At 42.2% G+C, this 26,368-nt stretch overlaps 1 protein-coding gene across 1 annotated transcript in view; it reads right to left on the bottom strand.

Moving 5' to 3' along the window:
* LOC110537838 (peripheral-type benzodiazepine receptor-associated protein 1) overlaps positions 1-26,368 on the bottom strand; it is a 174,203-nt gene that overhangs the window by 73,390 nt on the left and 74,445 nt on the right. Inside the window, exons 2-3 of the mRNA XM_036937863.2 lie at positions 18,609-18,716; positions 10,603-10,731 (exon numbers count right to left, since the gene is read on the bottom strand). Coding sequence (XP_036793758.2) covers positions 10,603-10,731; positions 18,609-18,716 — 237 coding nt within the window. The remainder of the gene's footprint in view (positions 1-10,602; positions 10,732-18,608; positions 18,717-26,368) is intronic.

The raw sequence follows: 26,368 nt of genomic DNA, 5'->3' as shown, positions 1-26,368 counted from the left end.
CCATGCAAAGTTTAATTAATAACTTCACCATGCTCAAAGGGATTGTTTTTACCCACCCACCAATATGTGACCTGTTTCAAGAAGCTAGGCATATGTTGCATGTCAATATTTTTTGCTACTGCTCAACATTGCTGCCGTTAACAGGCTCTATCGACAAAGATCAGTGGGAAAAAGTTGTGATGGACTACTTTCTTGAGGACAATCATGCCATGCTGACTCTATCGGACTCTGAAAATGAATCAGACGATGAGGAAATCCCAGATTTACGGAAGAAGTTGACCGAGTTTTGAAATCAGTGGAATGCCTGGTGGAAGCAGAAAGATGATTGCCATTTTTTTTTATTTAACCTTTATTTAACTTAGCAAGTCAGTTAATAACAAATTCTTATTTACAATGACGGCCCACCCCGGCCAAAGCCTAATCCGGGCGACGTTGGGCCAATTGTGCGCTGCGCTATGAGACTTCCAATCACAGCTGGTTGTGATACAGCCTGGAATCGAACCAGGATCTGTAGTGACGCCTCTAGCACTGAGATGCAGTGCCTTAGACCGCTGCATTATTTGGGAGCCCCAAATGAGGAGAGAGTTTAAAAGAAAACACAGAAGGTTGTTGTTTAAAACACCTGTCCCTGGATTACATCTTCAAACTAAGGGCAACCATGCCATCCATGACAGAGAGGGAGAAGCGTGCATCTATGTATATAGGTAAAAGTCTAGCTATATTTTCAGATATCATACATTTCTAATTTTGTCAGAAAGTCGTTTTCATTGCAAATTAAAGAGTACTGTTAGTTAGATGGCTGACGTTAGCTGGCTGGCTCGCTAGCTAATGTTACGCATATGATCTGTGTAGTAATATTATTCACATCTCAGATAGTCAATTGCATGGCTATTATAGCCTAATGTTAGCCAACTAGCAAACATTGAACCTAGTTGTTTAGCTTCAGCTACCTGCAGATTCATGCATGGTGCAAGGTCGTATGAGTTGAGATTATGGTTAATTCTTTAGCTAGCTAGATACTTGTCTAAACAAAAGACTCCACTATGAAAGTAACCATTTCACTGTACCGTTTACACCTTCTGTATCCTGTGCATATGACAAATACACTTTGATTGTATTTGATATAGTGTGTGTTTACCAGAGACGGCAATGTGAAGAACCACATGACCTGCACCAAAGTAAGACTGGGATATAGGCCAAGGACTAGATAAATTGCATTTTTACTACTACCATTACTAGACTACCTTATTCACTCTGTTTCACACATGGCCTCACACGTGAATCCTTAAAGAGATGGGTGGGGCTAAGGCTTAAGAGGGTGTGAACGATGTTGAATGGGTGTAGACAAAGAAGAGCTCTTCAGTAGGTACCAAAACATTCACAGGCCATTTTCTCAAAACTGGGTTTACAAGTTTATTTTCAAAGCAGAATTACTTTTCCATTGTTCCTCAACTGCAGTGTATGATATACCATTTTCTAGCTCGAAGTCTCTACTTTTGTCCAATTAAAAAAATATATATATACACACATATATACAATAATGTTGTCTTTGTCTCTCTAAATAACTGTAATGTGGTTAACCTTAAAAATCGAAATCTAAATGATTCAAATATGAAAGTAAAATTCAACCAGAGCGCGCCCTTAGATCATGGGAAAGGCCACACTTGACCGTTGCACTTGAATCATTCCCACGGTGAATGGCTAAGCCCGCAACGCTATGTAACCACACACTATTGCAGAGACTTTGATATTACCGGACGCAATTGATATGGTGAAAATAATGTGTGAGGAGGCAGAGGGACAGAAACTCACATTAATACCTTTGGCAGATATCACTGTGAAACTAAGAATTGATGCCTTAGCTAGCAATCAAGAGGAAACTCTGACTGAACGACTCAAACTTCTCACCTTATACTCTCCAAAAGGATGTTAGCGGTGAGGGCCGAGATGGCAATGCAATGACTTTTGTTCGTTACATGTCGGGGAATGCTATTCACAAGGACATAGAGTGCCTTCGGAAAGTATTCAGGCCTCTTGACTTTTTCCATATTTTGTTACGTTTCAGCCTTATTCTAATATACACACAATACGCCACAATGACAAAGCAAAAACAGGTTTAGACATTTTTGCTAATTTATTGAAAATAAAAAATGAAAATATCACATTTACATAAGTATTCAGACCCTTTACTCAGTACATTGTTGAAGCACTGTTGGCATCGATTACAGCATCGAGTCTTCTTGGATATGACGCTACAAGCTTGGCACACCTGTATTTGGGAAGTTTCTCCCATTCTTCTCTGCAGATCCTCTCAAGCTCTGTCAGGTTGGATGGGGAGCGTTGCTTTACAGCTATTATCAGGTCTGTCCAAAGATGTTCGATCGGGTTCAAGTCCGGGCTCAGAGAGTTGTCCTGAAGCCACTCCTGCAATGTCTTGACTGTGTGCTTAGGCTCGTTGTCCTGTTGGAAGGTGAACCTTCGCCCCCAGTCTGAGGTCCTGAGCGCTCTGGAGCAGGTTTTCATCAAGGATCTCTCTGTACTTTGCTCCGTTCATCTCTCCCTCAATCCTGACTAGTCTTCCTGCTGTTGAAAATGATCCCCCACCATGATTCACCGTAAGGATGGCGCCAGGTTTCCTCCAGACGTCACACTTGGCATTCAGGCAAAATAGTTCAATCTTGGTTTCATCATGGCCTGAGTTCTTTAGGCAAATTCCATGTGGGTTGTCATGTGTCTTTTACTGAGGAATGGCTACTGTCTGGCCACTCTACCATAAAGGCTTCATTGGTGGAGTGCTGCAGAGATGGTTGTCCTTCTGGAAGGTGCTCCCATCTCCACAGAGGAACTCTAGAGCTCTGTCAGAGTGACCATCGGGTTCTTGATCATCTCCCTGACCAAGGCCTTTCTCCCCCGATTGCTCAGTTTGGCTGGTGGTTCCAAACTTCTTCCATTTATGAATGATGGGAGGCCACTGTGTTGTTGGGGACCTTCAATGCTGACCTTGAAACTTTTTGCTACCCTTCCCCGCTGTGCCTCGGAGCTGTACGGACAATTCCTTCGACCTTATAGCTTGGTTTTTACTCCGACATGCACTGTCAACTGTGGGACCTTATATAGACAGGTATGTGCCTTTCCAAATCATGTCCAATCAATTTAATTTACCACAGGTGGACTCCAATCAAGTTGTAGATACATCTCAAGGATGATCAATGGAAACAGGATGCATCTGAACTCAATTTTCAGTCTCATAGCAAAGGGTCTGAGTAATTATGTAAATAAGGTATTTCTGTTTTTAAAAATCTGTAATACATTTGCAAACACCTGTTTTCGCTTTGTCATTATCGGGTATTGTGTGTAGATTGATGAGTACTTTTTTTATTTAATACATTTTTGAATAAGGTTGTAGCATAACAAAATGTGTAAAAAGGGAAGGGGTCTTTCGAATGCACTGTATTACGGGCAGTGGGCAGGCCGTTGCACATTATGAATGTCTCCCTCTGCCATATGGACTCATTATATCACCCACTGAGCTATAATGGATACACCTAGAGCAACTGATGGCAAAAGAGCTGAGCACAGGACTCAGAATTATGCAGCTGGTAACTTCAATTGTAAACTACATTGTGCATGCTTGTTCACAAAACTATTTGGAGATATGGGATAAGAGCATGACAATGTTTTATTTCACACCGAGGCTTGGTGGTTATCGAGGTTGGAGTGTTGGGAAGATTTTTTGAATTCAGAGAGGAACTGTTGTCATTTGCAATTAATATAAAATCAGACTTTGTTGAATTTCTGTTTAATGAAAAGAAAATGTGTCCTCCTTGCATGTTATAGACATATTCGGGAAAGTGAACGAACTGAATGCAAACATGCAGGGGAAATACAGCAAAATTCTACAGATGAGTGACCGAATCAGCGAAATCTGTTTGACTGTGATCCTGGCTCAGTTGACATGCCAGTAAGTGAAATCGAACAGCTGATCGAACTGTCATGTGACTGAACGCTGCAGACAACGCATTCACGGGTCACTATGGAGGAGTTTTGCTTCCTGACTCAAAGGGATACTGTGCCGTCTCCCTCCGAGCATTATAACTCATGGTACGCTGATTTAGTGCTCTCGTCTGCATTAAAAACAAATACCGATCCAGTTTGGATGTGACAGGAGAGATGAGGTGCCCACTGTCAACCACACCCCCTGACTTTGATCATCTCTAATGCGACCTGCATCAAGCACACCTATCTCATTAATGTTGGTGAGATCATTTATCTTATGTCAGATTACTTTGCAATTGACTGCCATAGCACCAATTAAAAAAGTCAACATTGGCTGTTAATGGCATAATTGTTTTACACATGGTTTTGGGTTTAAATCATTTTCAGATATCAAAATGGGGTCGTGGGCCAATAAAGTTTGGGAACCCCTGCAGAGGTGTGAAATAGACCTTGGTTCAAATAGTATTTCATTTCTTTCAAATACCTTACCTGTATTTGAATGAAATGTAGCTGGCAGGCAGGCTCAAGCATAGGCACAGCTCAAAGTATTTGAATGAAAACAACGACTATTTGAAATCAGGTCAGCAGAGCAGTGGGAAGAGGTTTAAGCCATGCAGGAAGGCACTAGCTATTCCTGTAAATGGTAATAGGCAGTGTGTGTACCACTTTGAGGTTGGCCGCTTAGGAAATGGCACCGACTACTTACGAGTTCTAACCTGACTGCGTAATTTAGTGACTTTTTTTTTGTGTTTATCTTTACTTTTTGTTGTACAGAAAGTTCATACTATTATCATAGACTGGATATACCAAACATTAGGAACACCCCTTTTGCCCTCAGTACAGACTCAATTCTTCGGGGCATGGACTTGAAAGCGTTCCACAGGGATGCTGGCCCCCCATGTTGACTCCAATGATTCCCATAGTTGTGTCAAATTGCCTGGATGTCCTTTGGGTGGTGGACCATTCTTGATACACACAGGAAACTGTTGAACGTGAAAAACCCAGCAGTCTTGCAGTTTGACACAAACTGGTGCACCTGGCATCTACTACCATACCCTGTTCAAAGGCACTTAAATATTTTGTCTTGGCCATTCACCATCTGAATTGAACACATACACAATCCATGTCTAAACTGTCTCAAGGCTTAAAAATCCATATTTAACCTGCCTCCTCCCTTCATCTACAATGATTGAAGTGGATTTAACAAGTGACATCAATAAGGAATCATAGCTTTCACCTGGTTATTCTATGTCATGGAAAGAGCAGGTGTTCTTAATGTTTTCTGTACTCAGTGTACGACCGCCAATCACTTCTGGACATCAGATCAACAGTTACTAACCTCAATTTCGACTTCAAATCCGACTTCATCTCACACTCACCTGTTCCCTTGTTCATACCGGAACCAATTCCTTTGGTTCATGGGCTACCAAAACGCCACGGGCGTAGATGGGGTAGACGAGCGGCATCCTGGTAAGACTGAGACAAAGAGAAAATCGACCGGCACTCCCTTCCATCCTATTGGCAAATGGCCAGTCACTAGAGAATAAGATGGACGAGCTTTGTTCGAGAGTCTCCTATCAGAGAGACTTAAAAAGCTGCAATATTATATATCTTGCGCAGACGTGACTGAATGACTATGTACGTAGAACTCAGTGGTTTCCCCATGCAGCAGCACGATCAGACGGCCACGGGTATGTCCTGAGGCCGCCTTGTTAATAAACAACAACTGGTGCGCTGCTTCCAGTGTGAAGGAAATCTCAAGCTTTTGCTCACCTGATATAGAAAACCTCATGGTAAGAGCGCCAACACCACTTTGGCACTCAACAAAAATGTATGGGGCCATAAACAAACAAGAAACCGGAGACTTTAATGCGGGTAGACATAGAACATCACTTCTTCTGCTCTACTAGAAGCGCTAAAAGTCTAGACCACTTTTATTTTACCCACAGAAGCGCATACAAGGCCCTCCCTCGTCCTCTCTTCGGCAAATCTATTCTCCTGCTTCCCATTTACAAACAAACACTCAAACAGGAAGTAACACTGATGCGCTCAGTACGTAAAGGGTCCAATAAAGTAGACGCGAGGCTATAAGATTGTTAGCTAGTACAGACTGGGATATGTTCAAGGATTCATCTGATAGCATTGAAGAGTTTACCACATCAGTCACAGCCCTCATCTATAAGTGCATACACAATGTTGTCCCCACAGTGACTATGGACATATCCAAACCAAAAAAACATTGATTTTCAAGAAATATCCGCACTAGGCTAAAGGCTAAAGCTAACATTTACAAGGAACGTGACACAGACATGGACAAATACAAGAAAGCCTGTTATGACCTCCGACGAGACATCAACCATGCAAAAAGACAATATAAGAGGAAGGTGGAATCCTATTACCAGGGCGCCGACACTCATTTTAGATTACAAAGGGAAACCCAGCCGTAGGATGTTCCCAAAAGAACTTCAGTGGCAAGGAAAAGTATGTGAACCCTTTGGAATTATCTGCATTATTCTGCATAAATTTGACATAACATCTTATCTGATCTTCATCTAAGTCACAACAATAGACAAACACAGTGTGCTTAAACTAATAGCACACAAATTATTGTATTTTTCTTGTCTATATTGAATACATAATTTAAACATTCAAAGTGTAGGTTGGAAAATGTATGTGTACCCCTAGGCTAATGACTTCTCCAAAAGCTAATTGGAGTCAGGAGTCAACTAACCTGGAATCGAAACAATGAGACGAGATTGGAGATTTGGCTAGAGCTGCCCTGCCCCATAAAAAACACTCACAACATTTGAGTTTGCTATTCACAAGAAGCATTGCTTGAGAACCATGCCTAGAACAAAATAGATCTCAGAAGACCTAAGATTAAGAATTGCTGCCTTGCATGAAGCTGGAAAGGGTTACAAAAGTATCTCTAAAAGTCAGTCCACGGTAAGATAAATTGTCTATAAATGGAAAAATTTCAGCACTGTTGCTACTCTCCCTAGGAGTGGCTGTCCTGCAAAGATGACTGCAAGAGAACAGAGCAGAATGCTCAATGAGGTTAATAAGAATCCCAGATTGTCAGCTAAAGACTTACAGAAATCTCTGGAAGATCCTAACATCTCAGTTGACAAGTCTACAATACGTAAAACACTAAACAAGAATGGTGTTTATGGGAGGACACCATGGAAGAAGCCACTGCTGTCCAAAAAAAAACATTGCTGCACGTCTGAAGTTCGCAAAAGAGCACCTGGATGTTCCACAGTGTTACTCACAAAATATTCTGTGGACAGATGAAACTAAAGTTGTGTTGTTTGGAAGGAACACACAACACTATGTGTGGAGGAAAAGGCACAGCACACCAACATCAAAACCTCACCTCAACTGTAAACTATGGTGGAGGGAGCATCATGGTTTGGGGCTGCTTTTCTGCCTCAGGGCCTGGACAGCTTGCTATCTATCATTGACCAAAAAAAAAAATCCCAGGTTTATCAAGATATTTTGCAGGAGAATGTTAGGCTATCTGTCTGCCAATTGAAGCTCAACAGAAGTTAGGTGATGCAACAAGACAACAACCCAAAAGACAGAAGTAAATCATCAACAGAATGGCTTGAACAGAAGAAAATACGCCTTCTGGAGTGGCCCAGTCAGTCCTGACCTCAACCCGATTGAGATGCTGTGGCATGACCTCAAGAGAGCAGTTCACACCAGACATCCCAAGAATATTGTGGAATAGAAAGTTTTGTAAAGAGGAATGGTCCAAAATTCCTCCTGACCTTTGTGCAGGTCTGATCCGCAACTACAGAAAACGTTTGGTTGAGGTTATTGCTGCCAAAGGAGGGTCAACCTGTTATTAAATCCAAGGGTTCACATACTTTTTCAATCTGCACTGTGAATGTTTACACGGTGTGTTCAATAAAAATATGAACAATTATAATTGTTTGTGTGTTATTAGTTTAAGCAGACTGTGTTTGTCTATTGTTGTGACTTCGATGAAGATCAGATGAAATTGTATGACCAATTTATTCAGAAATCCAGGTAATTCTAAAGGGTTCACATACTTTTTCTTCCACTGTAAATGTGTTTCATGCTCGATTCTAGAAATATAACACTGAGTCTTGCGTGAAAGCCCCTGTTGTTTTGGATGACTGTGTGATCTGGCTATTCATGGCCGATGTGAGTAAAACTTTGAAACATGTTAACAAGCTCGCAAGGTCACCAGGCCAGACGGAATACCAGGGCGCGTTCTCAAAGCATGCGTTGACCAGCTGACCATTGTCCCTGTTCCTAAGAACTCCAAGGTAACCTGTCTAAATTACTATAGCCCTATAGCATTCACATCTGTAATGATGAAGTGCTTTGAAAGGCTGGTCATGACACACATTAATACCATCAACCCACACACCCTGGATCCATTCCAATTTGCATACCGCCCCAACAGATCCACAGATGATGCAATCTCTAGTGCACTTCACACGGCCCTCTCCCACCTGGACAAGAGGGGAAATAACTACAGTGCCTTGCGAAAGTATTCGGCCCCCTTGAACTTTGCGACCTTTTTTTTAAAATTTTGCACGCCCAATTTTTCAGTTTTTGATTTGTTAAAAAAGTTTGAAATATCCAATAAATGTCGTTCCACTTCATGATTGTGTCCCACTTGTTGTTGATTCTTCACAAAAAAATAAAGTTTTATATCTTTATGTTTGAAGCCTGAAATGTGGCAAAAGGTCGCAAAGTTCAAGGGGGCCGAATACTTTCGCAAGGCACTGTATGTGAGAACGTGGTTCATAGACTACAGCTCAGCGTTCAACACCATAGTCCCCTCCAAGCTGTGGACCCTGGGACTGAACACCTCCCTCTGCAACTGGATACGGGACTTCCTGACGGGCTGGCCCGATGTGGTGAGGGTGGGCAACCTGCCACGCTGACCCTCAACACGGGGGGGGGCCCTCGGGGGTGTGTGCTTAGTTCCCTCCTGTACTCCCTGTTCACCCACGACTCCAACACTACCATCAAGTTTGCTGACGACACAACGGGGGTAGGGCTATGGTGGCGAAATTACAAGATTGTCATAATACTGTTATTGCATTTTTCTTAGACGTAACAGAATGGGGTTAGAACTCTCATGTGTCTGTGTTAACACTGACAGTAGATTTACGATGCCTTAGGTGATAAACCAAATAAGCCACGTTCCATTAATGTGAGGGAGATGGCTCGGCTTGAGAGGAACCTCGTTTTGTGGGCCAAGCCCTGTTTCCCTTTACATTGTGAACAGTCTTCACAGCAGATACTGTCTGCTGTGAATTATTCATTTCTTTCATACAACTCCTAACCTTTTGACCCAATCCACACATCTGCTGTTTGTCGTGTATTCATAAAGAGCTATTAAGAGCTGTAACTCAGTGATCACCTACAGGGTGGTTACCTACCAACTCCATTACTGCAGTAATTAAATAATAAAGTTCAATTGTTTTGAAGAAATCTAAATGTCTCTCCTTTGATTATAATTCCACCACATGCCTGATCACCGACGGCGATGAGACAGACTACAGGGAGGAGGTCAGAGTCTTAGCAGTGTGGTGCCAGGGAAACAACATCTCCATCAACGTCAGTAAGACCAAGGAGCTGATGGTGGACTACAGGAGAAAGAGCAGAGAACACGTCCCCCATCCACATTGACAGGGCTGTAGTGATGCGGATCGAGAGCTTCAAATTCCTTGTCGTTCACATACCTAAGGACTTAACATGGTCCACAGACACCCGCACGGTTGTGAAGAGGGCACGGCAACGCCTCATCCCTGCCAGGAGGCTGAAAAGATTTGGCACGGGCCCTTGGATACTCAAAAGTTCTACAGCTGCACCATTGAGAGCATCCTGACTGGCTGCATGGCCACTTGGTACAGCAAATGCACCCTTGACAGCAAAGTGCTTCAGAGGGTGGTGCAGACAGCTCAGTACATCACTGTGGCCAAGCTCCCTGCCATCCAGGACCTCTATATCAGGCAGTGTCAGAGGAAAGCCCAAAAAATTGCCAAAGACTCCAGCCACCCAAGCCATAGACTGTTCACTCTTCTACCGTCTGGCAAATGGTACGGGGGGCATCGGCTCATGGACCAACAGGCTCCGAGACAGCACAGGATCATAGCAAAGGGTCTGAATACTTATGTAAATAAGGTATTTCTGTTTTTTATTTTTAATACATTTGCAAATATTTCGCTTTATCATTATGGGGTATTGTGTGTAGATTGATGAGGAACATGTTTTATTTAAGAATTTTAGAATAAGGCTGTAAAGTAACAAAATGTGGAAAAAGTCAAGGGGTCTGAATACTTTCTGAATGCACTGTCCATATCTACATCAAATACATAGTACCCCTGCAAATTGATCTATTACCTGTACTACATGTACATAGCTCCATTCTTGTGTATATTATTCCTTGTGTTACTATTTATTTATTTTACTGGGAAGAGCTCCTAAACAAGCATTTCATATTTCATCTAAATTGTTGTATTCAGCACGTGACAAATAACATTTGATTTGAAATGAGTACGACAACCCTGCAGTAAGGCAATAGCTATATCTGAAAACAGTGATAGGCTTGTAGTTTACCACTTTGAGGTTGGCCTCCTGTAGTTTGCGTGCCCTGTCCTCCAGTCTCTTAGCGATGACAGCCAGCTCTGTGTTCTTCCTCCTCAGACGCCTCACCTTCTCCTCAGTCTCTGGGACACTGCTCTTCCTCTGCAGAGAGATAGAGGGAGAGACATATTTAAAAAGCTCCTCCACAAGCCTGCAGCTCTGACTGACACAGCCAGAACAGGACAGGCATGGTGAGGACTGGACCAAAATAACACAGTAGAGGACTCAAAAAGACAAAGACAAACTTTTGTAACCCCGGTTCTCTGATAATATGAGTGTGTCACTATGAGGATTCGTTCCAGGCGGATTACAACACGAAGAACCAATCACATAACATCTTTCGGAGACAGACAGATCGAGAGGCGAATGAGGTGAGCCCCTCCCTCCTTATAAGATGCCACTCACCTGTCCTTTGGTCATTCTCAAGCATGCCTTTCTTCCTTGCTCTCTGCGAGTAGGGAAATGCGGTGATACATCTCATGTTTGTATAATGCTTGTTCATGATCAGAGGACCAGGGTTACGAAAGTAACAATGAGTTCTCTTCAAATTAGCAATATAGCAAAACACAGCTTAGCTTGTGGTTAATCCACCTGGCGTGTCAGATTTCAATACAGCTTTTCGGCGAAAACATAACAAGCGTTTATGTAAGAACATCTCTCTCAGTAGACAAAATATTAGAAACAGCTAGCAGCCAAGTAGATTGGTCACGAAAGTCAGAAAAGCAATATATTAAATTGCTTACCTTTGATGATTTTCGGATGTTTGCACTCACGAGACTCCCAGTTACACAATAACTGTTCCTTTTGTTATTTTTATATCCAAAATACCTTGGCGGGTTATGTTCAAAAATCCACAGGCTCGAGCGGTAACGACATCACACAGAAACATGGGGTGTTTCTGTCCACATGTTTCTGTCTACAGAAACATGTCAAACGTATTTTATAATCAATCCTCAGGTTGTTTTTAAAATATACAGTGCCTTGCGAAAGTATTCGGCCCCCTTGAACTTTGTGATTTATTGCCACATTTCAGGCTTCAAACATAAAGATATAAAACTGTATTTTTTTGTGAAGAATCAACAACAAGTGGGACACAATCATGAAGTGGAACGACATTTATTGGATATTTCAAACGTTTTTTAACAAATCAAAAACTTGAAAAATTGTATCAATACACCCAGTGACTACAAAGCTACAGGTGTCCTACCTAACTCAGTTGCTGGAGAGGAAGGAAACCGCTCAGGGTTTTCACCATGAGGCCAATGGCGACTTTAAGACAGTTTAATGGCTGTGAAAAGAGACAACTGAGGATCAAATCAAATCAAATTTTATTTGTCACATGCCCCGGATACAACAGATGTTGTAGCTGTTAAGGAACCTTTTGGACCTAGACTTGGCCCTCCGATACCGCTTGCCGTGCGGTAGCAGAGAGAACAGTTTATGACTTGGGTGACTGGAGTCTTTGACAATTTTTGAGAGGTCCTGTACAGCTCGTTGAGTGCGATCTTAGGGCCAGCATCTGTTTGTGGTGGTAAATAGGCAGCTACGAAAAATATAGAAGAAAACTCTCTTGGTAGGTAGTGTGGTTAGTTGCTGTTGCAATCTCCTCAAGCATAAATTCTTCTTCTAGACAGTCATGGGAGTCTGTATCACTTGAAGACATATTCAAGCCATTAAAGAAGGAGTCAATCAGCGAAGGGTCTTGAGGGGATTCAGAGGTGTATAGCGCAGAGTAAAATTGTTTAAATTGATCATTGAGCTCTTTATGTATAACTGTGGTGGTATTTGTGGGATTAAACGTGAGGCCTCAGATTTACGGATCTGATGTGCAAGGAGTTTACTGGCCTTGTCGCCTTGTTCATAGACTTTGTATCGAGCTCGCAAGAGTAACTGTTCAGCTTGCCTGGTAGAAAGCTCATCAAATTCAGATTGGAGTAGTTGGCGCTCTTTATGCAGATCAGAGGAAGGATCCGTAGCATACTTCTCATCCAATGTGGCTATGGACTCGCTCAGGTCCCGAAGTCGCTGGGAGCGAACTCTGTTTTGGTTGGCTGTATAAGAAATAATTTGGCCACGTAGGTATGCTTTGAGAGACTCCCATATGGTAGAGCAGGACATACCGGGTGTTGAATTAGTTTCTAGGAATAAGGTAATTTCAGAAGAAATGAAATTGACAAACTCCTTATCTGAGAGTAAAATGGGGTTGAGACGCCATTGATAACACATAGGAGGTCGCTGGGGAAACTCTAGTTCAAGCACTAATGGTGAATGGTCAGAGATAACAATACTCTCGTAAGTACACTGCCGAAGGTTAGGCAGAAGTTTTTTGTCCAAAAAGAAGTAATCAATCCGGGAGTATGTTTGATGAACATGAGAATAAAAGGAATACTGTCTATCTGTAGGATGTAGGAAACGCCAGGCCTCAAACATAGCATATTTCTGAAGAAAGGATTGAATAAGTAGGGCACATTTAGATGGGCCTGTATTTGTTTGTGAGGACTTGTCAAGAACTGGGGACATTTTACAGTTGAAATCCCCCCCTAAAATCAACAAATGAGAATCTAAATTGGGAATAGCAGACAGAAAGGAGGAAATGAAACTTGTGTCATCCCAATTGGGAGCATAAACACTAGCCAAAACAAGAGGGATAGAAAACAGTTAACCGGTTACTGTGACGTATCGTCCCTTAGGATCAGCAATAACCTCAGAAGCTACAAAAGGAGTAGCCTTATCAACCAGAATAGCAGCACCTCTTGATTTACTATGAAAGTTTGAGTGGAACACTTTGAGTGGAACACCAACCCAGTCCTTACGCATCCTAAAATGCTCACCAGTCCTCAAGTGAGTCTCTTGTAGAAATGCAATATTTGCATTCAAACCCTTTAAGTGTGTCAACACCCTCTTACGCTTCACCGGGTTGTTAACCCCTTTGGTATTCCAAGAAATGTACTTGATCGTATTATTTCGGCCCCTCTGGGCATTCCCGTTATTCAACCCTGTCATTAGAGCATAGAATGGAAAAGCAATGAGCGCCCAAAACCCCCAGAATAACTTGTCTCAGAGTAATAATGTACGGTGGTAAATGTTTGGAAAAAGTACAGAAAAAAAAACAGAAAAAAAACTAAAAAGACAGAATGACAACATTAGAATTGAACAATTCAACCTGCCCCCCCACCCCCTCCCCCCATCCCAGACAATACCTCCCCAAACGAGGTACAAGCCTAAATAGAACATGTTCTCTTCGCACAGTATGTCTGTGAGAGTGCGGTCTTAAACCTAAACCCACAGTCCCGCTCTTTAAAGTCGCGTTTTGTTAGTGGATCAAGCAGCAAAAAGAAAGATTTGTATGTATTTCTTTCAAATAAAAAAAAGGCGAATCCCCTGTGCAAACGGAATGACAAAAGCACCACTTGTAGATGTATATAATTGTATTCCCCGTCTTATAACAGGCATTGAGAGAAAATAAATCAAATGTATAAAGGCTCTCAGCCAAAAATCTAATTTGAAGTAAGGAAATCGTAGTAAGACAATCAAAAATAATAGTAATTATAATAGTAGTCTATTTGAAGCTGAGACAGCTTACAACCAATCCCAAAAAACTACGTCTGCGCAACGTTGAACGTTTGCTGGGCTTAAATGACGCTCAAAACTTTTAAAATTAAAGTGAGGCCCCAGAAACCGTGTAGCCTCGGGAGACATTTACTGTTTACTGGGTCAATTCAAACGGATGCAGTAAACAAATAACCAAAAATATTTTGAGTCACTGAGACAATGTGTAAACAAACTAAATAGGTGAGCGAGATAAGGCACGCACGCACACTAGATGATCAAAACATTAGATCACATCAAATAAGCCTGAATAGTTTCACCAACTATACCAGACTAGCCTGTTATATCTAAACATAATTGTACCACAAGTGGGGTACTTACTATCCACAGTTCGCAAGCAACAGTTGCTAAACTGTGAGCATATTCAAGACTTCTTGATGTGACGTTGAATGTGAGCCATAGCCTCCTCCGGAGATTCAAATGTGTGGTCTTTACCCTCATGAGATATCCATAAACGGGCCGGGAATCGCAGTCCATACTTCACACTTGGATGGTCCCGAAGTACTCGTTTGGCCTGTCCGAAAGCTGCGCGCTGCCTGGAAACAGTGGGGGAGTAGTCCTGGTATATGGAAAAGCTCTGTCCTTGAAAGCTCAGAGTGGTATTGCGGGCTCGTCGGAGGATCTCCATCTTCTCATGAAAAAAGTGCACTCGAAGAATTATGGTCACGGGGCCTCTCCCCATCCCGGGGCTTTGGGCGCAGCGACCAGTGGGCTCGATCAATCAGGGGCTTTTCATCTAAGGCAAGAACATCCTTCAGCAGCCCTGAAACGAAATCCATGGCGCGATGCATTTCCGCGGACTCTGGGACTGATACAAGTCTCAGATTATTGCGGCGAGAGAATCCCTCTAAACTCACACAGCTCTCCCTCACCTTTTTCAAATCCGCAGCTAGGCGTTTAACTTCAGCCTCCAGGGATGTAGTTAAATCGGAGACATTAGTAGCGGAGGCCTCCAGTGCTGCAATCGTTGTAGTGTGTGACGCAGTTGTTGTTTTGAGTGATGTAATTGCCGGCACAGTCTCGTTCCGCAGGATGGTTAAATCTGCTTTTAAAGTATCAGAAACCTCCTGTATTCTGGCCTCAATCGTAGCAACCACCTGTGTTTTCATTTCAACTATCTCAGAGCGTAGTAGTTTGATGGCCTCGAGAATGTTCATTTCAGCGCCACCAGGCCAAGCCGCGCCCCCGGGTAAAGTGTGCGTCCTGGGGCCCTCAGACTCAGGAGAGGGCGGTGATGAGAGCGGGTCTTGTAGGCCGGGTTTTCTCAAAGTCATGTTCTTGGCCTTATGTTTGGTCGACATGCTGACATTCGGAAGCAAAGTAGTCTTCGTTTTTTACGGAAAGGGATCACCAAATTAATATTTGAAAATAAATACGGTTTTGCTGCAGAATTCACATAAACTTTAAGAATACCACGGGAGCAAACGGAAAACACGTCAGTCGCACATGGCGTCCCCTACCATCCCCCTAAAAACGCATTTTCACTTTGTCCTTATGGGGTATTTATGTGTAAAAACATATAATACATTTTTAAAATTCTGGCTGAAACAACAAAATGTGAAATAAGTCAAAGGGTATGACTACTTTCTGAAGGCACTGCACACCCATCTAGTATCAGGTCAGACCCTCCTTTGTCTCCAGAACAGTCCGAATTATTCGGGGCATGGACTCTACAAGGTGTTACAAACCTTCCACAGGGATGTTGGTCCATGCTGACACGATGGCATACCGCAGTTGCTGCAGATTGGACGGCGGTACAGTCATGCTGCGAAATGCCCATTCCATCTCATCCCAAAGATGCTCTATTGGGTTTGGTCAGCAATAATGTTCAGATACACTGTGTTTTTCAATCGTTGCTCAGTTGGTATCAAGGGACCTAACGTGTGCCAGGAAAACATTCCCCACACCAGAAAACCACTGCCACCAGCCTGTACTGTTGACACCAGTTAGGATGGGTCCATGGACTCATGCTGCTTACGCCAAATCCTGACTCGGACATCAGCATTATGCAACAGGAACTGAAATTGGTCGGACCAGGCAATCTTTTCCCCCACTCTTCAATTGTCCAGTGTTGGTGATTGTGTGCCCACTTGAGCCGCTTCTTCTTGCTTTTAACTGATTGGAGTGTAACCCGTTGTGGTCGTCTGCTGCAATAGTCCAAGTGAGGAGTTGTGCCTTCCGAGATGCTGTTCTGCACTGCACCATTATTTGTCTGTTTGTGGCTCACCTGTTAGCTTGCACGATTCTTGCAATTCTACTTTGACCTCTCTCATCAATGAGCTGTTTTCGCCCACAGGACTGATGTTGATTGGATGGTTTTTGTTTGTCGCACCATTCTCGGTAAACGCTAGACACTGTCGAGCATGAAAAGCCCAGGAGATCTGCCATTTCTGAGATACTGGATTTGGTGTGCCTGGCACCGACAATCATACCACGCTAAAAGTCATTTATGTCACTCGTTTTGCCAATTCTAACGTTAAATCGAACCGTAACGGAATGCCTGTCTGCCTGCTTTATATAGCAAGCCACGGCAATGTGACTCACTGTCTGTAGGAGCAAATAATTTTTGTGAATGTGTTGAGTGCATCTACTCCAGCCTTACCTCATACAACAAACATTCACCCACATTAATTTTAATTTATACAGTGTGTACATTAACAAATTTGTGCCAAGCAACTAGAATAGCATCACCACAATTCATAGATATAAATATCAACAATCGATAAAGTCAATAACTCCATAAAGTGCTTGGTCCCTGGAGTAGCCATAGGGAGTTCAATGTTCTGACTGCTGGGGGGGAAAATAAATCAGGTTTGGTGGTTAATGACCTCTAGCACCTACCATGGGGTAGGGGCTGAAAAAGGTAATTAGATGGATGGGGGGGGGTCGTTGATTTAAAAAAAAATTGCACATTTGGAGGAGAGCTTGATGTACAGAGAGCTCACAGAGGGAAGGTCTCAGTCAGTGATCTTTGAGGCTTTCGATACAACCCTCTCGTCTCTTCTTAGTGTGCCCTCAGCATATTTAAAAACCTTAACTGTGGTCTCCTGAGATGTAAACTGGTTCGTAAAGAGGGAGAAGAGCAGGGGGACAGCACGTAGCCCTGTGGCATTGTTTTAGGTGATTTGGGTACAGGGATGATGGTACTTTGAAGCACTGTGGTACTGTACATTGGCATCAGGAAGTGTTAAAAATGTAAGTGAACAGGGCCAGTTGTTCAACAAAGCAGTGGAGCACAGCTGGTGCAAGTTGATCCGTCCCTTCGGCTTTCCTTATGCTTTGCTTTTTGAAAACAGTTCTCACCTCATCCTCCTGTATAGTGAATGGTGGTGGGAGACTGATCATTCCTTACCAATGCTCAAAAGGTCTACAATAAGCATAAAACCTTGGATACAAAGCACAGGTAAGGAATGATCTGTATCTTGGTCACACCACTTCTCAAAAAACACACCATTTGTATTCATACAGCCAGCGTGTGAAAGGGGCTAAGGCATTGGACACTAAATGACCTGAGTGGCAAGCCATTTAGATTCATTCCCTCAAGGACCACACCCATATTAAACATTTTGGTTACAAAAAGACTAAAATCACTAGGAATTCAGCAAAACAACTGTTTCCCTTAGGAAATCTGTTCACCAATTGCTACGAACAGAAATGAGACGTGATCCTGTCTCAATGTAATGAAAGTATGAAATGATTGTTATTTTCAAATACAATCTCTTTATGGGATTAGTTGTGGTCAGTTTGCAGTGTACAAATTATTATCATTAACTTTTTTCCCTTTGCGCTGTTGTCTGTGCCTAACAATGTTTGTACCATGTTTATGCTTCTACCATGACTTTACTTTCATTAATCTGATGATTGTTATTTATAGAATCAACTAACTATGTTTAATTGTTACCCGATTAAATTAATCATGTAACAATGAACTAATTTAGAATTTGGGGCACCACGAGAGCGGTTGTTTAAAGAGTTACCATCTCCCGAATTAAATTCTAAAGGTCTTTACATGTTGTGTTTATATTTTTGGTCAGTATACATTAACGTATCATGAGAAAAATTGTAGTGAGGCAACATGAGACGTGAAAGGCTAACATTTTACTCCAAAACAGGAATTGATTCTCTCTCACTCCCTCTCAAAAACATCCACCATGGTCACATGACCAATATCTGCGCTCTGATTGGAGGATTCCTAAAGATTACCCACAAGGTGGCACTGCCGGTCAAAATGGCAAATTTTCAATGGAAAAAAGTTTCTGCAATATTGCCTTAAAGAATTGTGAGATTATCATTACTTTAGTCTAGACGAGGCCTCTACCTAGCCCCTAGTTCTTGTCCAGACCTCTACTCTAGTCCATGTAAACGCTCACCAGCAGGCCGTTCTCCTCTCTCAGGTTGGTGCAGGTCTTCTCCATCTCATCCAGAGCTTGCAGCAGCTCAGAGTTCTGACGCACCAAGAACCCATAGTCAGTGCCATTCTGGAACACAGAGATAGAACACACACATCAAGACCATGTACATGCTTCCACTCCACATTTACAAGTCTTGCCAGGACATTACATTAAAGATGGAATCTGCATTAGGGAAAAAAAGTGCCACTGTCTGCCCCTAGTACCTTTGTTATTGTTTTGGCTTTGTGGACCGAACGGAGGTAAGGTGTGTCAAGCAGTGTGGTAAAAACATTGCAGTACATATTCTGCTGTTCTATCACGCATGTAATTATGGGGTGGCAGTGTAGCCTAGTGGTCAGAACGTTGCACTAATAACCGAAAGGTTGCAAGATCGAATCTCCGAGCTGACAAGGTACAAATCTGTCATTCTGCCCCTGAACAAGGCCGTTAACCCACTGTTCCTAGGCCATCATTGAAAATAAGAATTTGTTCTTAACTGACTTGCCTAGTTAAATAAAGGTACAATTTTAAAAAATGTCCAAGGGAGAAAAAAACAACAGCGTTTGTTGTTTGCAGTAACGTCTTTGTTGTTGTAATATCCCAAAGGACGTGGCAGTTTCATCATTAAGGATTCCAGCTTTAAGATACAATCTTCAATATTTAGTGCTGTTCAATGATTTCAGCTTTCTAGCAAACCAGTTGTGTGGCTGCCGTACATTTGGTGATTAGTCTTTTGGTCGCCTTGATGAATCTCTGCAGTGCAGTAGAGATTGCTTACTGCTTCCAGACCACTTTCTTATTACAGACCACATTCTCATGGTGTTGCGTCATTAACATTCAGTTGCTCCTGTCCTTCAGGGGAAACATTCTCCCACAGTCCCTCTTTCTTTCCATACCCCACAGTCCCAAACAGCCTCCCAACTCTCCCTCCATAGCCCCTATACAGCCTCCCTCCTCTCACTGTTGTATTGTTTGTACTTTCAAACCAACGCTGCCGGTCATACAACCAACGCTGCTCTCAGGGTAGTGGGCCTTTTCATTAGAGAAGGCTCAATCAGCCCACCACACTGCAGCCTGCCTGGCTGGCACTGAACTCCTATAACCTGTTAGTGAGTCACACTCAGAGCACGGATAAGAAAGTAGAGACTAAAGAGAGATCACAAACACATATCTGGCAATAGCCGTCACTAACACGGAGAGGCTGCTGACTACATACAGACTTGAAATCATTGGCCACTTGAATAAATATATCACTAGTCACTTTATAATGTTTACATATCTTGCATTACTCATCCCATATGTATATACTGTATTTTTATACCATCTATTGCATCTTGCCTATGCCGCTCAGTCATCGCTCATCCATATATTATTATATATTATCCATATATTATTTATTTAACTAGGCAAGTCAGTTAAGAACAAATTCTTATTTTCAATGACGGACTAGGAACAGTGGGTTAACTGCCTTGTTCAGGGGCAGAACGACAGATTTTTACCTTGTCAGCTCTGGGATTCGGTCTTGCAAACTTTCGGTTACTAGTCCAACGCTCTAACCACTAGGCTACCTATACATTTATATGAATATATTCTTATTACATCCCTTTACTTAGCTGTGTGTATTAGGTAGTTGTTGTGGAATTGTTAGATTACTTGTTAGATATTACAGAACTAAAAGCACAAGCATTTCGCTACACTCGCAATAACATCTGCTAACCATGTGCATGTGACCAATAACATTTGATTTGATTTAAAAAGCAACAATATAATCCGACATGCCCTCCCTCCATCTTAACTACATCTGGTCTGACATACATCTAAGACGTAATCATGGACTCCAAAGTTTTATGGACTTAGCGGTTGATCCACCCTGTCCCTTCCCCTTACTTCCCCTTGTCAAGTCCTTGGCACAACACAAACAAGCTCGCTATCCTCCGCGCCTCCAATAAACGGCCAGCTGAACGAACCATTCGAGGGGTGACTGACTTATTTCCAGTTCAGAGGCCCATCATGAGCTTGTGTTTATGTGAAGGCCAGTTGAACAAGGGGCCCTGCCATGTTCTTAATGCCCATATGGAGGACACATATGCGTTGAGGTCACCCTGCTCTGTGTGTATTATGGAGAGAAAGTAGGAATTCGTTTGAAGGGTAAAGTTACAGTAGATCAGTTTCAATGTATGAATGGAGGATCCTGACAGAAAATCAGGAAGGAAGTACCCCTGGAAAAAAAAAAACACTACATCCCTGATTAAATGACTTCTGAGGGATGGAGGGAGCAGCCAGACCTGGCAGAGTTGAGGGTCTGATGGCGAGTGAGCAGATGGACAGACAGAAGAGCTGGAAGTGAGATGGGTTTTTGTCCTTGGAGTCAGTCAGTCAATCAATCAGTTAGCAGCCCCTGGGCAAACACCTCCTCCAACACACTGTTCCCCCGGCTAAGAGAGTATGTTATACTGTAGGGTCATCTGGGTTTGCCATCGGACAGAGCATTAGTGTTGCATGGTATACCAAATATTTGACAAATATTTTTGAAAAATAATAGTACAAAAAACGGTGGAATTTTTGTTACGTTCAGTACTACTGTCAAATGTGTCTCATGTGATTGAGAGGATCAAGTCTGTCTATCAGGACACCCCCTTTATAGTACAAAGAGCAAAGTGCCTGCTCCACTCATTCCTTGCTAGAGCTGTCAGGGCTGCCTTGTTATTTCCCCACTCATGCTGCACAGAAGAATAATGCAGCACAGCATGTAGAAATGTTGAAACTGTTCATTACTGTTCGCAAAACAATGTCCATACAGAACACGTTTACAATGCAAGACGAACTGGTAGCTTCCAGCTTTAATTGTAGGCTAACTTTCCTTGCTAGCTTACAGCTGAAGCAAACATTAATTCACTACCCTAGTACTTTCTGATAATATGCTAACCATAGCGCAAAATATACCGATTTGAAAGCTGATTGTCACTAAAAACTTTATTAATTCACGTAGTCTCCCTCACCACTAAAAACCAATGAACTTCTTTATCCCTTCTTTATCTCACACACCTCCCGTCTAGTTGCCACTAGATTCCATAACCATAAAGCCACTTTCTGCCTCCTAAATGATTCATAAATCATTACTTTCTTAAAGAGACAGCACACACTTTTATAAAAGAAGAGATTGCTTCTTCTGTTCAAATGTTGTTGATCAGTACAAATAAATAATATGGTCTCTGAGCAATTGCCAATAAAACAAGTCCTACATGGAAGGGATTGTTTGTCATCTGTAGCCCCATTAAATCAGCTAAAGCAAGCCCAATAACTCAGTGCATACACACAATCCGATCTAATAATATGCATTCACCTGTATTATGAAGAATTTTTTTTATCAACTTTAAAAAAAAGTTAACATATCAACAACAACAAAAAATAGCCACAAGCAAACAAGCATACATACAAACCTTTTACATTAAACAGACACATCATATGAATGAATAATACAGCGTTTTAATTTCCTTTTTGTTACAATTTTTAGTTAAAGTAGTGCCATATCGTTTAAATTCATTCAAGTTAGGTTTTGAGTTAGACCATTTGCATTGGTGAATATTAAATGTACCTAATATTACAAGCCGTTGAATGAAATATACTACATCTTTATCAACGTCAGAATTTATTAAATAAACCTGTCCTGTTTTCTTTGAAACAAAGTTCTGTATGTTCATCCCCAAAAATGTACTGTAAATACAGAAATCCCAACTATAGTCAATATTCAGCTTGAATCTTTACAAAACATGTTTCACAAGATAAATTCTATGTAACATCTTAAATTAAACTTAATTGACCATGTTACTGATTAGGGATGCACAATATATCGGTAACCAAATCAGAATCAGCCGATATTAGCTAAAAATGGCAACATCGGCGATGTGCAAAACCGATGTCAAAGCTGACGTGCATACCTATATAACGTAGGTAGATGACGTAATGACACCTTGAAAAATACAGCGCTACACATGCAACACATCATTCCTAAACTAGCCCACAATGTCTGCTGTGTGGATCTATTTTGAAGTTTCAAAGGAAGAAAACAAAAAGGCCATATGCAGCGTTTGTGCTGCTATTATTTCCCAAGGAGGGGAGAAAGTTAAATCTTTCAATACCACAAACCTGATTACTCATTTGAAAGTGCATCAACCCCAGACGTTCAGCGACGACTTAGAACAAAACCAGAAAAAAATTAACTAAGCGCACACTTCCAACAACTAAACAAGTTCAAGTCGAGCAGTCATTTGAAAGACTAAGAACATTTCAGCGAGACAACTCAAAGGCAAAATCCATTAACGTCAAGATAATGGAATTCATTGCCCTTGACAATCAAACGTTCTCTGTCGTGGATGATGTTGGCTTTCTCCGTCTGGTACACACTACCAAGTAGGTGCTATTTTTCAGATGTTGCCCTACCGGAGTTACACAGTATTGTTGAAACGCACATCCGTGAGCTAGTTGCTATGGCTGTCACTGCTATTAGCTTCACAACTGACATTTGAACCAGCGATGTACTTGTCTGTCCTCTTGCTCAGTTGTGCACCGGGGCCTCCCACTCCTAGTCTGAAGAAGGCCAGTTGTATTGCTTCTTTAATCAGCACAAACAGGTTAGCTGTGCTAACATAATTGCAAAAGGGTTTTCTAATGATAAATTAGCCTTTTAAAATGATAAACTTGGATTAGCTAACACTACGTGCCACTGGAACACATGAGTGATGGTTGCTGATAATGGGCCTCTGTTGGCCTATGTAGATATTCCATTAAAAGTTAGCCATTTCCAGCTACAATAGTCAATTACAACATTAACAATGTCTACACTTTATTTCTGATCAATTTGATGGTATTTTAATGGACCAAAAAATATATCTTTCAAAAACAAGGACCTAAGTGACCCCAAACTTTTAGACGGTAGTGTGTATATATATAAAAAGGAAATATAACATTTACATAAGTATTCAGACCCCATTGTTGAAGCACCTTTGGCAGTGATTACAGCCTTGAGTCTTCTTGGGTAGGATGCTACAAGCTTGGCACACCTGTATTTGGGAAGTTTCTCCCATTTTTCTCTGCAAATCTTCTCAAGCTCTGTCAGGATGGATGGGGAGTGTGACTGCACAGCTATTTTCAGGTCTCTCCAGAGATGTTTGATCGGGTTCAAGTCCGGGCTCTGTCTGGGCCACTCAAGGACATTCAGAGAGTTGTCCCGAAACCACTCCTGCGTTGTCTTGGCTGTGTGCTTAACGTCGTTGTCCTGTTGGAAGGTGAAGCTTCGCCCCAGTCTTAGGTCCTGAGCGTTCTGGAGCAGGTTTTCATCAAGGATCTCTCTGTACTTTGCTCCATTCATCTTTCCCTCGATCCTGACTAGTCCCAGTCCCTGCCACTGAAAAACATCCCCACAGCATGATGCTGCCACAACTATGCTTCATCATAGGGATGAAAGGAGAGCCAGGCATTTACATTTACATTTCAGTGCAGATTGGTGGCGCCAGAAGCCACAGATGCTGTTGGGTGAAAGCAGACAGCATTTGGACTGGTGCTCTCAACATCTGGTGATGAAAACAGCAATGTTTAGCTACAGTAGGCCTCAACCCAAACAGCCCAACAGCCAGATACCTATGACATCATGTTTGGCCATCCATTTTAGATGACATCTTCCTGTAAAATAATTCTGATTCAGTTTGTGGGGATGAATTGGCAGAGCTGAAACTGATGTAGAAATGAATGATGGTCCTCTCTCGTGCTGGCAGCAATGCTAAAGATGATGAATGGATGGATGGATACACAGACTACAGGAATGGATGGCTGTCACAGTTGTACTGCTAACGGAATATCAAATATATTCTAAAAACTCCAATACTCCCCAAATGAGTCCAGCACTAGCAGTGATCGATAGTTACATAGCGATACTGACAATTTTTGTTAGGTAACGTTTTTTTCCATGACTGTCATGGAAAGAGCGGGTGTTCTTAATGTTTTGTACACTCAGTGTATAGTGAGCAATATGTTTGGAACATCAACTCGTAATTAAACCGCAGTATCGAATCGCAATATATATCGTATAAGTACCTAAGTATAGTGACAATATCATATTATGAGGTCCCTGGCAATTTTCAGCCCTAAGCACTAGCAGTTTTCTATCAAGGCAGATAGATGTTATTGCAGAATGAAGGTATGCACATTTTAGATGACAGTTATTGGTCAGCCAAATTAACATTTACATTTTTCTTAAGACGCATATTTTTGCATCTCCTTTGCTCCTGATTGCATGTACTAGCATAGAAATAGAATCAAGAGAATGGGCATCTCCATTCAACACAATGATGGCATAATGGGTGGACTGGTGGCCATTGCAAGTGTACCCATAGGAGCAAAGCAGGAAGTAGAAGCAGGAAGTAAAAGCAGGAAGTGTACCAATCAATATATTCTGTGATTTGTTGATTAAACTCAACTGACGTTACAAAATATCCATGCCATTGCATGAGCCACATCAGTTAGCATCATTTGAATTAACATTCTACATTACCATGGAAATTATTGCATCCCAATATCAGGCAGCGATTGCGAGTGGACCAATGAGTTTAACAGGCAAATTGCCAGGGTTAGACGTTTGAAGCCCATTCTATTTCTATGTGTGCTGCTGCAACATAGGGTGTTGCCTAGGCAACCAAAGACTCGTTCGCTAAAAGATCTTGCTTGTTTCAGCAAGGAGCAACAAAGTTTCATCCTATTGTAAAGAGTCCATGTTACCTCAGAAATGGACTCAACAACATGAATGCCTGGACGCCACATCTTCAGTCAGCTGTTCGTTATGATGGTTATTTTATTTTCATGGCGGTCTTCATCCCTAACTGTCAGTTAGACGGTTATACGGTAATTGTGCCGGCCCTACTTCACCGTACACAGGCTTAAGACTAAAGCCCACTCATTTGCTTTTCTAAGCAAATGCCAGGGGAATAGTTGGCCTAGCTATCAAGCTCAGTGGTGAAGCACTGTGTCCTTGAGATATTTTCAGCCCATCGGTTTTTACCAGCCACAGTCCCTGTATCCTTGTTAGTGCCATCTTGCCGAGTTGGCAAGACACCACAAACAGAGCTGGGACCAGTCTAACACATCCTAGTGTCCTGGTATGACCCAGTGGAGAACTCCACTCCACTAAGGCCCAATCCATCAGGTCAGATGTAGCCCTGCTCCAGCCCAGACTGACTGAATGAGCTCAGCCTGGTCTTTATACTGATGTCTAATGGTGTTGGAGCCGATCCACATCCCGTCATCGTTCATTAGGAGGCCTATTGGTTGGAGTCTGCTATCATACGGCAAGTGGTACTGGAGCACCAAGTCTACGACAAAAAGGCTCTTTAACAGCTTCTACCCCCAAGCCATAAGACTGCTGAACAATTCATCAAATGGCCACTCGGACTATTTACATTGATCCGCCCCCCCCCGTGGCCCGTTCTTTTCCCTTCTAGCAGAGTGGTGGTGTAGCTAGTACTTCATGGTTGTGTTCCGAATGGAACCCTATTCCCTATATAGTGCACTATGGGCTCTACTCAAATGTTGTGCACTATATAGGTAATAGGGTGCCATTTTTTTTATTTAACCAGGCAAGTCAGTTAAGAACAAAATCTTATTTACAATGACGGCCTAGGAACACTGGGTTAACTGCCTTGTTCAGGGGCAGAACGACACATTTTTACAGTCTCGGCTCGGTGATTAGA

This window comes from Oncorhynchus mykiss, chromosome 12, assembly GCF_057628025.1.
Source record: "Oncorhynchus mykiss isolate SJ-2025 chromosome 12, ASM5762802v1, whole genome shotgun sequence".
NCBI classification, from domain to species: domain Eukaryota; kingdom Metazoa; phylum Chordata; class Actinopteri; order Salmoniformes; family Salmonidae; genus Oncorhynchus; species Oncorhynchus mykiss.
The sequence above is the reverse complement of the archived record's forward strand: the minus strand, read 5'-3'. Positions and strand labels throughout refer to the sequence as shown.